The following is a 13,361-nucleotide window of genomic DNA, read 5'->3' as shown; positions in this document are numbered from 1 at the left end:
ATCGTGTTATTATACATGTGTCAACTGGCGCGCTGAGCGCTAAAGTCTACTCCCCGTCCTCCGCATCAACAAAGTCCTCATTATCGCTCGAATCAAACCCTTTGTCCTCACCCTCCGAGTCATCGACATGCTCAACGGCCGGAACGAACTCTTCATCATCGTGATCATCGTGGTCCTCATTCTCTTCCAATACGTCGAGCTGGCCGGGTACGGCTCGGGCGATATGCTGTCGTAGAGTGGGATCGTCTCCGTGAGCGAGCTTGCGGAAGAATGGATGATTCTCCGTAAGCGGCTTACCCGTAGTAACGAAACCCATGGGAGTGTGCTCGAAATCTTGGCCTTTGCGGCGGAGGGCGAGCCACTCATGCACTATATATGCGTTAGTAAATCACTACGTGCTACATGTCCAGAAACACGTACCGAAAGTGAGAGGCTTCTTTGCGAATGCGTCCTTCTCAGGATGCTGAGATAGATTCTCGTCAAGACCGAGATATTCCAGCAGTTGATAGTACTCATCCCATTCCAGGTAGAGCCGCCCAGCGAAAAGGCCCATCTCGACCCGAAGCCAGACAGGCGCCTCAAAGTCGGTGGCCAAAGCCGGCATCGCGTAATATTTCAGCTGGTTGAAATGGAGCATCCTTCGAGTGACAGGTGCTGCATAGATGATGAGATGAACGCTGCCACTATCCTCGAACGCCTGCTGCTCCTGCATGATTGGGATGAGCTGGTTAGCTTCCTCAGGGCTGACAAGCAGCGCCTGTTGGCTGATGGTACTCCAAAGAACCCAGTGAGAAGATCGGACATAGTTGTCATTGGGCGCATAAGTCTCGATCGTGCGGGAAAACTCAGCTGAGATCCACAGACCTGACTTCATCGATGGGTTGACCGTATGCTTGACGCCTAGTGAAGTCGTCCGTCCCAACACCGAAAACATTGGTAGGTAAGCATCGCTTCCAGGAACGAGACGCCCAAACGCTGCGAAATGCTTGATGTCTTCGTGTAGTCTTTTGACTTTATGGGCGTTGAATAGAAGAGCTTGTTGAACTTCGCGGACGTTCTCAACCTCGATTTCCACCTCACGCTCTGCCTCGCGCTCTTGCTCGATCTCCACTTCCTCTAGTGCTGATGCATGAACAGCCGAACCTCGATCCTGGAAGTGCTTCTTGCGATCCAGAAGGTCAATGTAGATGCTATGCAGCGAGGGTTTCCATGCGATCATGGCAATATTAAGACCAGCGCGCCGGTGACGCTCGCCTCTGGGCTCATAGAGCTGTTTCAGCGAAAGAGCCTCTTTGATTCGGATCGTTGCGAGGTAAGCCTCTCGTGACGACACATCCTGCAAGAATTCAGGATGTTCCAACCGTGCTTGCTCTTGCTGTAGATATTGCAACGTTTGAGCAAAATACGAAGGTTCAAGTTGTTCCATGGTGTCGCAAGTTTGACCGAATACCCAACGAAGGACGTCGCCTGAAGTAGGCTGATGGAGATCGCTCGTCCCCTTTGGTAGCCGGTCCAGTATACCTTGGTGGACTTCAACCGGAGAGAAGAAGGTGATTGACTGGGTCTGACCGAGAAGCCGCAATCGCATGGCAGCCTGCACCAATGCATCCTTGGTCAGGTGTTGACCAAGAGTCAAGGCGGCCCTTGCATGCGGTGGAAATTTGATATCAGTTCCTCTGCAGTGACTCTCGTCCAAGTATACGACACACCGATCTAGGTCATCGACGAATGGAGATGCTACTAATGGTACACGTTTGCCTGTGCGATATAACACCCATGCACGGTGATCATCGCTGAAATACACAGCTGCAGCTGCTCCCTCATCCGCATGAAGCCAAGCATTGGCGAAGTCTTTATTCGAATGCTCGAGAACTTGTGCACCCGCATCGATAAGGATCCTGATCCGGCCGGTCAAATGAACGTTATTTGCTCCGTGTGCAAGACGGAAAGACTGGTACTGGCCGTTGTATTGCCTCCTCCAGGAACGGTTCGCAAAATCTTCGATCAGGGCTGTTTCAGTCCAACGGACTCCATGTGATGTGGTCATACGAAAGTAGGATTGGTTGCGAGATGCTAATAGATAGCATGGAACTTCGGCATTTGTGTGTGCTAGCTGTGGAAGATCTCGCTGTCGAACCAATAGGGGAAGTTGGTGCCTGGAATCGTTTGTACCAGAGAAGCCGGTCACACGGGGTCCCGTGTTGTTCTGAGATGATGGAAAAAGATTCCAACCTGATGCCTGGAGTTTGAGGCTGAAGGTCTTAGCATATTTGGGGAACACGAAGTTATTCAGGTAAAAGTCCACAAGGGAAGCACTGTAGCGTACGACCTGGTAAAGCTCTCCCAGTTGCCGCATGTCTTCCGCATTGATTGCTGCATAGTCGTCCAATTCTTTTGGAATATCGATCCCCTTCGGAAACCACTTCTCGTACTGGATGTTTGGTTCGTCAGTCTTGACCAAGTGTGCGAATGCTTCTTTGAACTGGACAACGCCAAGACCTTGGTAATAGAACGACAAGCATGTCAAGGTGATGGCGACGTCGGGATGCCCCCACTCAGCTGTAGGTGAAGGTACGCCCTTGGCTAGGTACGGTACCGCTATCGGTGCGCGTATCGGATGCAATCCGTATTGTACATTCCAGCGTTTCTTGAGAGTCGTTATCAGTATGCGATGAACAAACATGCCACGAAGTAGATTGACTGCCCGCATCAGGGTTGGCTTGTCCCGGAAGAAGCTGGCAATCTTGGATATGGTTGGACTGCGAACGACTGGTTTCGAGACATAGGCCTGTACATCCTTCATGAGATCGGATGGGTATTCGGCGCAAGGAAGTATCGACGGAGTCTGACCCTTGCAGATAATCCTGACCAAAAGCTCGATCAGGTAATCCTCGGCGTCTCTGCGCAGGAAGTAGATAAGAGGAAAACCACCAGTTCCGCGGCTGACCACCTCAATGCTGTGAGGGTAGCGTGATTGAACACTTGACGAAAAGTCCTTGACCAGGTGAAGTACAGCCTGCGTTACTTGCCAGCGCATTGGATGACCATCCACTGTCGCCTGAGTACCGGACGGGTAGATGAGTTGCGTTCTGATCGCTAACGATACGTCGCATTCGTCGAGAACATCTCTAGCGTGCTGATCGAGCCAGCGTTGTGTCTCGATCATTATGGAAGCTGTTTCGAGATTTTCGTCGCACAGCTGTTGTAGTCCACTCAGCTTGAACGAGAGAATATGCTCTGGCAATGCGATGAGCACACCACGACGATCACGCAATCGTGCATGCATCTTCGTGTATAGGTCCATCAACGCCTCAGTAGGGGGGGTCTTTCGTGAAAAGGGAATATGCATTAGTTCACGATCGACTAAGCCGCCGAGCTTGGCCTGCATCACTTGTGCCGACTGCAGCAGAAGAGCTCTCGGTACAACAACGCGAGCAAGGTCGGCTTCGTTAGCAAGAAGAGCCGCTACCATAGCTGTAAGGAGTTAGTTACTAATGGCCCAGAAGTTGACCCAGGCACTTACGAAGGATACAAGACGTCTTCCCTTTACCCATCAAGAGCTGCAGGACTGAGTTCTGATTCGACCGTGGTGAGACTGTCGCTAGAGCGACCTGTACCTGCTCTTCTCGAATAAGAATGTCGCCGTCAATTTCCAACAGCAGCCAGTCCGGGTAGGTCACAGGGCTCCAATTTCTATGGCCCTCGTTCGCCCAATCATCCCGCTCTTGTTGTTCTTTGTGCCTCTTCTGCGCATCCTGAATGCGGTGTATTCGTTGTATTTTGCTAATAGCCACTCCAAAAGACACGATCGCTTCTTTCGTGCCCGTGCCAAACGTGGTACCTGAAGTAGTTCGGAGTTCTGTCAGGAGCTCAACGGTTGTCAATTTAGGCCATGCATCCACCAGCTGGAGCCACTTGGCTTGTGGATGCTGTGCCTGAAGTGAATAGCGAATATGCTCAACTGCCGCTGCTGCGACCTCTTTCGCTGAAGTGATATCCTCTCCCGATATTCTGGGATACGAGCCGTGGGACGTGTTCTGTACATTGGAGATGTGCTTCGTGAGGGCGTTGATACTCGCGTCCATTTCTTTCGCATACCTACTCTGCACGAAGGAGGTCGGGTCCTTGAAGTTGGCAACGATCTCTCTAAGTGCTCCGATCTCCTGTGGTGGTGGCAACTGCGAGATGTGAGGAGAGGCTGGAGCCTTTGTGCCTCGACCCATACCCACAGCACTATATATCTTGGCAGGACGATGCACTATGTTACCCGACCTGGCCGTCAAAGCTCCAGCGTAGGACTTTGAAGTTTGAGGAGACGTCCTCATGCCGAGTGATTTACTGTTGAAGACCCGAGCCCTCAAAATAGCTGAGAGTGAGAGATCGTCTTGTTCCCTCGATCGTGTAGGATACAGGGAAGGAGTCGACTTGTTATCTGAGATTGCTTCGGTGAGGGGACTAGCAACCAATTCGTGAGCGGTCATACGGAAGAGAATCTGCTGTACCTGCTCCAGGTATAGCGCCAGCTCGTGGTTCCGTGTGAGGCGAGTCCACTCCTGACCGATGTCATCTAAAGCCCGACCAACGTCCAGATATGTCGTGTCAATTGCTACCAGCTTCTGCGGTTCAACCTCAGGAGCGGGCCATTGTTTTAATATCGAGCTAGCCAAGGCTTCACAAGATTGATCGACATTTGGACCATGCAAGCTCTCAGCTTTAACTAATTGCGAGCGTTTACGGAAACCGGTCTCAGAGAAGGGCATGCGTGATTTCTCCATCAAAGATATCAGGTAAGAGGCGGGGGGTGCTCCATCCGCACGAAAGTGGAAGTAGGCGGCATAGCTGGGAGCTGGTATAACGCGGATTTCCGGGATCATCGCGAAGGATATGAGAATGCGCAGCAAGTCAAGATCCACATCTGGCGAGAATGCGACAGTTGCTAAGAGAAACATCAGACTGAACCTATCATCGACGCTGGATTGGAGTGACTTCTGAGCAAGCGCACCCCACTCCGCTTTGATGTCGACAGCGAGATGATCAGTGAGCAGACATTTACGATAACACTTGTCGTAACCACCCAAAACTGGAGCATCGTGAAGAAGGGCGATTAATGTAGTCTCTAACGAGCAGGTTGACTCCCAGTTCAACAGAAGCTTTGATACTTCAAGAACATTTAGTCGGTCTCGTGAAGATCTGCGAGCATCACGTGCGGAGTAGACAACATCCCGGTTGCTACCTTTCTTCTGCTTATGAGCATTGGATCTCGTAACCGCGCGAGCAGCCAAATGAGTCATGTCAGCTTCCGGTTTGATCGCTGCTTGAACATCGAAATCTAAGAAGAACTGGGACAAGTTGGAAGATCTCCTCAGTATTCTGGCGACTGCAGTGGTATATCGATCGTCCTGCATAGAGACAGTGCATTCGGGGTTCCAGACGACTGTCTCCATAACTTTGGCGTCTTTCGGATAATACCCTCGTTTGGGAGAAAGTTCCGCGATATAGTTCAGTTTGGCTATCAAGTCGCTTGGCAATGGATTCCAGGGTTGGTAGGTACCTGTTTGGAGAAGGTACAGCGCTTCCTCGGTTCCTGTTCGCCGCGTGAGTGGATCGGCAATGACGTGCGACGTGTAAGCATGCAGCAGAGCTTTGGTGTAGAGAAGACGTGGCTCAGGCGCACAGTCGATACGACCCAAGACGTCATTGATCGCAAACTTGAGGTATTCGCCTGAACCTATTTCAATGTCAACAGACACATGAGGCCCATCTTTCGAGACTCGAAATCCGCCCTGGAGTACCAGCACACTCTTCTGACGTCGATTCGACACAGATTGAACTACGAGCTTACTCTGGAGCCCGTACCAGGTTCCCGCATCCTGACTCTGCGAAATAATGGCACCGAGTCGCGACGACTGCAGCAAGCCTTCGCGGTTGATGTAAAAGCTCAATTCCATTCGCTTCAACTCCACAGTAACTATGCCGACACTGGATACGAACACCATTATTTGGGTCGCGTCTTCGAAATGACTGAAAACTTGTGTGATGTTCCTGACCAGATCACTTGCCGAGTCCAAAAGTGTGGTCTGCCCTGGCTCTCCGAACCGCCGAACGGCGTGGTAGAAGCCGGAGGGATGCCAGCGGATCCACCAATTCATTGGCTTGAACTTCCATGGACTGTGCTGACGAATTTCAACGTGGCCATTGTAGACATGAAGCCAGTGGTAGCAATTCTCGACTAATGGACTCGGAAGATCTGAACCAAAAGCATTGCGGGGAACGAACTCGGCCAGTCGCCCGTCATGGTCTGCACGGATGATCAGCCGACCGTTACGATAGCCTAGATGAATCCGATGATGGTTGAATGGCATCGACTCAGCGATTACAAAATCCATGCCTCGGAGCGGAGAAGGGAAGACAATTGGGTTTTTGGTGCCAAATAAATGCTTGTAGTCTGCATGCGAACGATAAGCCAGAGGTAAAGTTCCCATCTCTTGCCCATCAATGAGCAAGGTGCCGTAGACATAGTTGTAATGCACAAAGTAGGAGTGCTGCTCGTCCTTCGACACCAGCGTGTACGACAGATACCAGGTGTCCGAAATGACTTCTAATCCGTCCTCTGTAGTGTCGTAGTCTCTAGGGATCTGCCATACCGCGTCCAAGGATGATCTGAAAGTCTGCGCATCTGCTAGTATAATTCGACATATGGTCTCGCGATGCTCGTACGCAAATAGCGTGTCCTGCACGATGGTGTTGCGCATAGTGTATGGCAGTGTATCGAATCTTCCGGTCAGGTTATATTGTAATGAGATCGAGGCGTCAAGAAACATCCGAAGACTTTCAGGGTCCCTGAATTGCTGTTCATCAATGTGCATTGTTCGCTTGCATAGAAGGGAAGCCCATATAGCGGACTGTAACACGTTCGGATCTTCTGTGACCATGGGTTGTAGCTCCCTACGCCAGGCGTCGGTGATTTTGCGGGCCTCGTGGAGAAGTTGCATGCCTTCGTCGCGTACTGACCTGCTGGGTGCTAGGGATGTCACCTTGAGCAAAATAGTGATAAGGATATCCATCTGTACAGGCTCACGCCAGTTTCGCTGTATTGCTTCTAGCCGATAGCAAATTTGCTGCAATAGCTTGCGGCATAGAGCATTGTCAGACAGGGGGCGATGGACTTCGGTGTATTGAGAGTCGGCCGCAGAGTCTGGCCCTAGCTGTAATACCAGACGCAGGATGAGGGACCACGTGGAATCCGAAGAGAAATTGAGATTGGTTGATCCCAGTTCTCTGAGAAGGTCGAGCCACCTCGAATGAGTTCCAACTAAGAGACCCTGAAGTGCAGTGAACTCATGAACACCAACGCCTTGGGGACACCTAGCTTGATTCGCCTGTATCTCGTTCGATGTTGGCCACATGGAGTAGTCGAGGTCAAGCGACACGAGAGGTGAGCTAGGGGGAAGCTTCACAGGAAAGTGGTGCCACAATGAAGCTTTCCCGAACTGATCCGTCCATGCCTCGCCGCGACGGTCGTAGTACCTGGGCTTGAGGCCGCAGGTCCGGATGACCTCGTCCAGTCCGATAGGAAAGCCCCAGTTGGCGTAATGGCATTCTAGATGAGCTTTCTTGTATGAGCCCAAAGTGACTTGACAGTTGGTTCCGTTGACGTATGGGCGAAGCTGCGAGTACTCCCGAATGAGCGACATCCGATCGAGCTTATCAGTCGGTTGACGACACAAGGTAGAAAGAATGAACCAGGTTGCATCCCGGTAAGCAGCAAACACCTCGGGGCATTGTAGCTCGAATAGTGCTGCCTTGGCTGCTGGCTCATAGCGTGGCAACGGGTGTTCGTAAATCTGAATCCTGATACCCTTGGCTTCGTGATTAAGATCATGCCAACCGCAAGGTACTCGGTGGCGCGACTCAGGCATGCCGTCCCAAGCAACAAAGGCATCCCATATGCATTCCTTCTCGTTTCGCCTATCGATGGTTTGCGCATGGTGCTGACTCTTCTCTTCCCATTCGGCATGCTTAGCATCAAAGGCAATATTTGCCTCTTTTTCAATATGTTCGCGTATGGTGGAGAGCTCGCCCCGATGGTCCTCGCGGTCATAGTATTGCGCAGCGAAGCAATCGTCGGCAGGATCATCGAATATAGTCCTAGATTCTGCATTCGGCCGTGCACGATAACGAGCTTTAAGATACGTGCGTATCTCTTGGCTGCGAATCATCTCTTCGCGTGTAAGAAGCTGGATGGGATCTAACAAATCTGGATCGAATCCAGGGTGGTATTCTTCGAGCAATGGGTAACAAGCCACCGCGTCCCTGTCCATTAGAACCCAAAGCTCTATTAGAAGGAGGAGCTGCTGGCTCTTCTGGTTGGGATACGCCTGGTCCACGGCGATGATTCTAGCGACATACTCACGAATCACCTTACTCAGTTGGATGGCGCGAAGACCTTCTGGTTGTGTTGACTGTTTGACAGGAAAGACAACGTCCTCGAGAAGCTTTGATGAAGCAATATGACAGTCCAAAGCTCTCATGTAGGGCTTGACGGAAGCCGCAGACCGTTCATACAGCTGCAGAAGCTCGGTAGCTGTTCGTTTTTCCTGTTGCTGAAGAGAGATTTGCGCAGCTAAGATGCCTTTCAGGAACCTGCCGCTGTTCATCAAGCAAAGTTTGAACTCATGAGGATGAGCATACTGGCGCAAGTTTGGGATGAAGCGTTCGCGCGACTGCTTATGAGTTTTCCAGACTTGCCTCAAGTATCCGCCAGTCGTCGCCAGGATGGATTCAAAACCACCTTCCAAGGACAGCATGAGATTGGGATATCTGCCTGGGGCTGATGTGTTGGCACTGTGCATGTCGGAGGTGAGCTTGGCGAGACGACGACCTAATTTTTGCCTCAGTGAAAAGGCTGCATCGAGAGGTATCCTCTTGAGTACGTCTTCCAGTAGCTGTGCATGTAGGAGACATATCAGTGTCTTGTAGTAGAGTCTTCCGGTCTCTGCACCTAAGTAACGATACAAGTAGCGCTGAACTGCTACTCGTAAAGCCAAATAAAACGCAGATCTCCTCCAGGGCGTCCGGGCATTATCGAAGATGACCGTGTCGCGCACACGCTTTCGTAAATGTGGTACTGAGACCGCAGCGCCATTGGCCTCCAGTATAGTCATCAACAAGCCCGAAATGAGCGCGGGGTCACTGGTATCTCGGATCTCGGGTATCATAGCGGCTGCCTTCCAAGTAACAGCAGCAAATTTCGTGACAGACTCACTGCTGGCTTGCTCAATGAAGACGGCGAGAGCTTCCTGGAAAGCTTCTTCGTAAAACTTCGAAGCCGGGACAGATACCGCGCAGCCGGGAACTACACGTAGGATCACTAATTAGTATGTGTGCAGCATTGAAGAAAAGCGTTCGTGACTTACAGTCCCATTGTAGCGCGCCTTTGGCAGCAAGTACCTTGTCGGCAGTCGCAGATGTCTCGAAAGCTTCGAATACAATGCTGGGCTCTCCGGAGGAACTATGAATGTCAGTGGAGCAGAAAGTCGCATGTGGAGTTTACGTACAGTTCCTGGGGATATACTAGCAAAGCGCAGTTTTGCGGTGCAATGTGCAGAACGAGCATTTTGCGATGGCCGAAGTTGCGAAGCTCTTTGATAAGCGCCGCCTTGCCGATAGTCCCGTCGACGTTCAGTACTTGACAAGCAAGCAATGTCTCCCGCAGTCCCTGGACATGGCGAGCGAGATCTATAGCGACATGGGGAATGAGTTTTGTGACGGCATCCAACATGCGCTCCAGCAGTGCCTCTTCGACGCGTCGTAGGTTTCCATCCTCTCTGCCAGGCAATTTGCGAGGTAGCGCGACATGATTGTACTGCTGTTCGAGAAATGGTACACGCGCAGCGGCTGCCATGATTAGTCGGAGTGCCTGCTGCAACAAGGCAGCGGGCGGGGGTATTCACGGGTGTAAATACTTGCAATACAGCGAAGGTGCGGTATTGCGACGTTGCAAGAGCTGGCAGGTGGTCGCGGTGTTGCTTAAAACGCGACTACTCAATTGAGGCACGGTACCAAGGTTGATTCGCGTGCCAAGCATCGCCGTGCTAGGCGGCAGCAACGCGCAGCCAGCCTTTCTGAACGATGAACGATGACCAGTGAGCCCTACCAGGAGTTTGGGAACGACGCGCAGCCTCGCAACGCCCCCATACTTCCGGTGAAGGAGACTGCATGAGAGGAAGTGCGAGCTGACGGATTGGTGAACGGGACCTTGTATGGCGCTACGAGGAAGCCCTCAGCCTCGCCAGCTCCGAAAGAAGAGACAAGGCTGAGTCTCGCCATTGGACGCAACACTCAAATCACACCAGACACCTCTCTTCGACCGATTTCAACACCCGCAGCGAAGACAACTTCTACTATCCAATCATCAATTGGCTGAGACCTGAAAGACAAGTAAAGAGCAGCAGAAGCCGACGAGATTGTGTAACGCAACGAAAGTGAAAGCGAAGAGGATGCAATAAGTGTATAAAGACTAGACGAAAGGAATGGTACTGAAATGACATGAAGAGACTTGGACGTAGCAATCTGCAAGTTGCCAGGAGAATCTGTGCATGTTAATCTAGGTGCATCACGCTTTGTCTCGAGCCCAGAGCGAAGGCTCACGTCGGTAATCTTTCAGCGCCTGGGGGATGAAGCCGTTGCCGATAAGAAGCTCATCAAGGACATTCCGGCAGGCGCGTCGAGAGAGCGCGTCGTGGCGTGGTATGAGTGGTTGACAGAAAATCGGAAGTATATTCCACGTCCTAGCACCTCGATGAATGTTCAGGCAGTCCTGTGCGAGCCTTACGACAATGTACGATGAAATTGGAGCCTCTATAGCTGAAAGAAATGTGGTGGTGGGAAGTTTGACGACGCGTGAGGTATATTTACCCGGCCCCTTGTTTAGCTCCGCAGCTAGCAACATAGCGCCTTCCCCTCACTTATCCAAAGCCTCGCACTCTCATTGTACTTACCCCTCTTCTCCAATCACAGCAATTTGCATTTTTTAAAATCGTCCAATGAGACCATCAAAGGACGACAAATTCTTGAGATAGTCGGCACCGATCTCGCTCTAAACATGACCCGCAAACGGCATGTCGGCTGCAGCACCTGCCTTCCTCGGTTAAACCGCTACACCCTCAGCAGTTATCACCGCACCGCTATTCCATGTGGGTTTATTCCCGCTAGATTAGCTATCGCCACATTAAAGACGGGAAAGCGCGAAAGGGCGTTCGCTACTAGCCGTCTTGAGCTCTATGGCGCGACATTGGAGGCTGAGGTTGGGTCCCCTCCTCATGTATCACCATCGGCTGGCTTGATACGCACTCGTTTCAATCATTGATACATCGTGTTTGTGCTACTATAACAGCAGTGTGAGCTCCTCAATTGCAGTGCTCATTCGCTATAAGTGGGGCGTGGGATCTTTATCGGTGCCGTCATCAGCGCCATGTCTGATAGCAACTTTACCAAAGACATAGCCGTCGCAACAGCATCAGGGAGAGATGGGCACACCACGTCGCCGTCCACCAAGTCGCACACTTCAGACAAGTCTCGCGTCATCGAAGACATCGAAACCGCAGATGATCGCATCTCCCTTTCATCAGTCTCGACGCGATCTGACTCCATCAATTCGGTAGCAGATCAACGTCCGTCGATACATCATACCTGGAGTAGGAATACAGGCCACTCGTGGCCTGGCGACAAGGAGGACGCGATTACAACTGTAACTACAAATGCGACGCAAGACCCGCGCTTCGAAGTCGACTACGATGAGGGAGAGGATCCAGAGGAATGGCCCATGTTGAGGAAGGCTTTTGTCATCTTCTTCATGAGCTTTTCGACACTGGTCGTGGTTATGTACTCGACGAGTTATACGAGTGGGATACCGGGCATGATGGAGACATTTGGCATACAGTCGAAGACGTTGGTCATCTTAGGGATAACAACCTACCTGTGTGGTCTGGCAATTGGATCGCTGCTCCTAGCACCACTTAGTGAGATGTACGGCAGGAGACCCGTCTACCTGATCGCAGTTGCCGTCTTCACGATACTTGTTATACCATGCGCTCTGTCCAACAACCTAGCTCAGATTCTCGTCATGCGCTTCTTCGGTGCCATTGCTGGCGCGGCCATGATCTCCAATGCCCCAGGTACCGTCTCCGACATATCAAAAGAAGACTACCGCGCTCTGGCGTTCTCGATCTGGTCGCTAGGGCCAATGAACGGCCCCGTTGTTGGCCCTCTGGTAGGCGGATTCGTTTTCCAAGCCCTAGGTTGGCGATGGACAAACTGGGTAGTCATGATCGGCTCTGGTACATCCTGGTTCATGGTCTTTCTGATCCCAGAAACTTATAAACCAGCAATTCTGCGCGCCAAATCAGCAAAGAAGCGCAAGGAAACCTCTGATCCACGATACCACTCGCGCTACGATGAGAAGAAATCGTTCTGGCCTCTGCTACGGGAGAACCTCTACCGACCCCTTAGCATGGCGGTCAACGAACCAATTTGCATCTTCTGGGACGTATATATAGCATTGGTCTATGGAGTCTTGTATCTGTGTTTCGTCTCTTACCCCATCGTCTTCGGTGAGCTACGAGGTTGGTCGCCTGGACTTGTCGGACTGGGTTATATGGGTATCGGTATTGGAGGTGTCATCACAATCTCTGCGGAACCTCTCCTTCGCCGTATGATCAACAGTCATAAGAAGGATCCAGAGACCGGCAAGCCCTACCCAGAAGCCATGGTCAGTGTTGTCGTCATCGCCGCGGTTTGCGTTCCTGTCGGCGAGATGATCTTTGCTTGGTATGTACAGTCACACGATCAGTCTCCGGTTCGAAAGTGACCCTCGCTAACACGTATGTTGTAGGACATGCACACCAAACGTTCACTGGATCTTCCCTCTTCTCGCCGGCATACCCTTCGGTGCCGGAAACTGTGGCGTCTTCATTTATGCGTCTAACTACCTCGTACACTCCTATGGCATCTACGCCGCTTCTGCACTCGCTGGAAATGCCGTCTTGCGCTCGGCTATGGGTGGAGCTCTTCCGCTCGCTGGTCCCAAAATGTACCAGAGTCTTGGCCCTCATTGGAGTGCGACAATGCTGTCGCTGATCGAGTTCGCTCTTATACCCATCCCGGTAGTCTTCTACCTCTACGGGCACAAGATTAGGGAAAAGAGCGCACTGATCAGGCAAATGAGAGAAGATAGGGAGAGAGTAGATGCGAAAAAGAGGAAAGCTGCTGAAAGGGTGGAGAGAGTGAAGGGCGGTATGCTTGATGAGAAAAAGTTAGAAGTTTGATCGAGTCGCATGCACGACAGTCACTGAAGCATCATT

At 51.5% G+C, this 13,361-nt stretch overlaps 2 protein-coding genes across 2 annotated transcripts; one reads left to right on the top strand and one right to left on the bottom strand.

The window, feature by feature from the left end:
* Window positions 1–46: 46 nt before the first annotated feature.
* On the bottom strand, window positions 47–9,904 carry ALTATR162_LOCUS3855 (uncharacterized protein; the record flags this gene model as incomplete). Its single annotated transcript, XM_043311463.1, has 5 exons — window positions 47–369; window positions 421–3,474; window positions 3,524–9,370; window positions 9,417–9,511; window positions 9,558–9,904. The coding sequence occupies 5 exons, from the start codon at window positions 9,902–9,904 to the stop codon at window positions 47–49; spliced, it is 9,666 nt and encodes a 3,221-aa protein (XP_043167398.1).
* Window positions 9,905–11,473: 1,569 nt separating this feature from the next.
* Window positions 11,474–13,325, top strand: ALTATR162_LOCUS3854 (uncharacterized protein; the record flags this gene model as incomplete). The annotated part of the gene is made up of 2 exons (XM_043311462.1): window positions 11,474–12,828; window positions 12,893–13,325. 2 exons carry the CDS (start codon window positions 11,474–11,476, stop codon window positions 13,323–13,325), a joined length of 1,788 nt encoding a protein of 595 aa, XP_043167397.1.
* Window positions 13,326–13,361: the final 36 nt, after the last annotated feature.

Source organism: Alternaria atra (genome assembly GCF_907166805.1).
Source record: "Alternaria atra isolate CS162 genome assembly, contig: 23, whole genome shotgun sequence".
Classification (NCBI taxonomy): Eukaryota; Fungi; Ascomycota; class Dothideomycetes; order Pleosporales; family Pleosporaceae; genus Alternaria; species Alternaria atra.
This window is presented reverse-complemented; position numbering and strand designations above follow the sequence as displayed.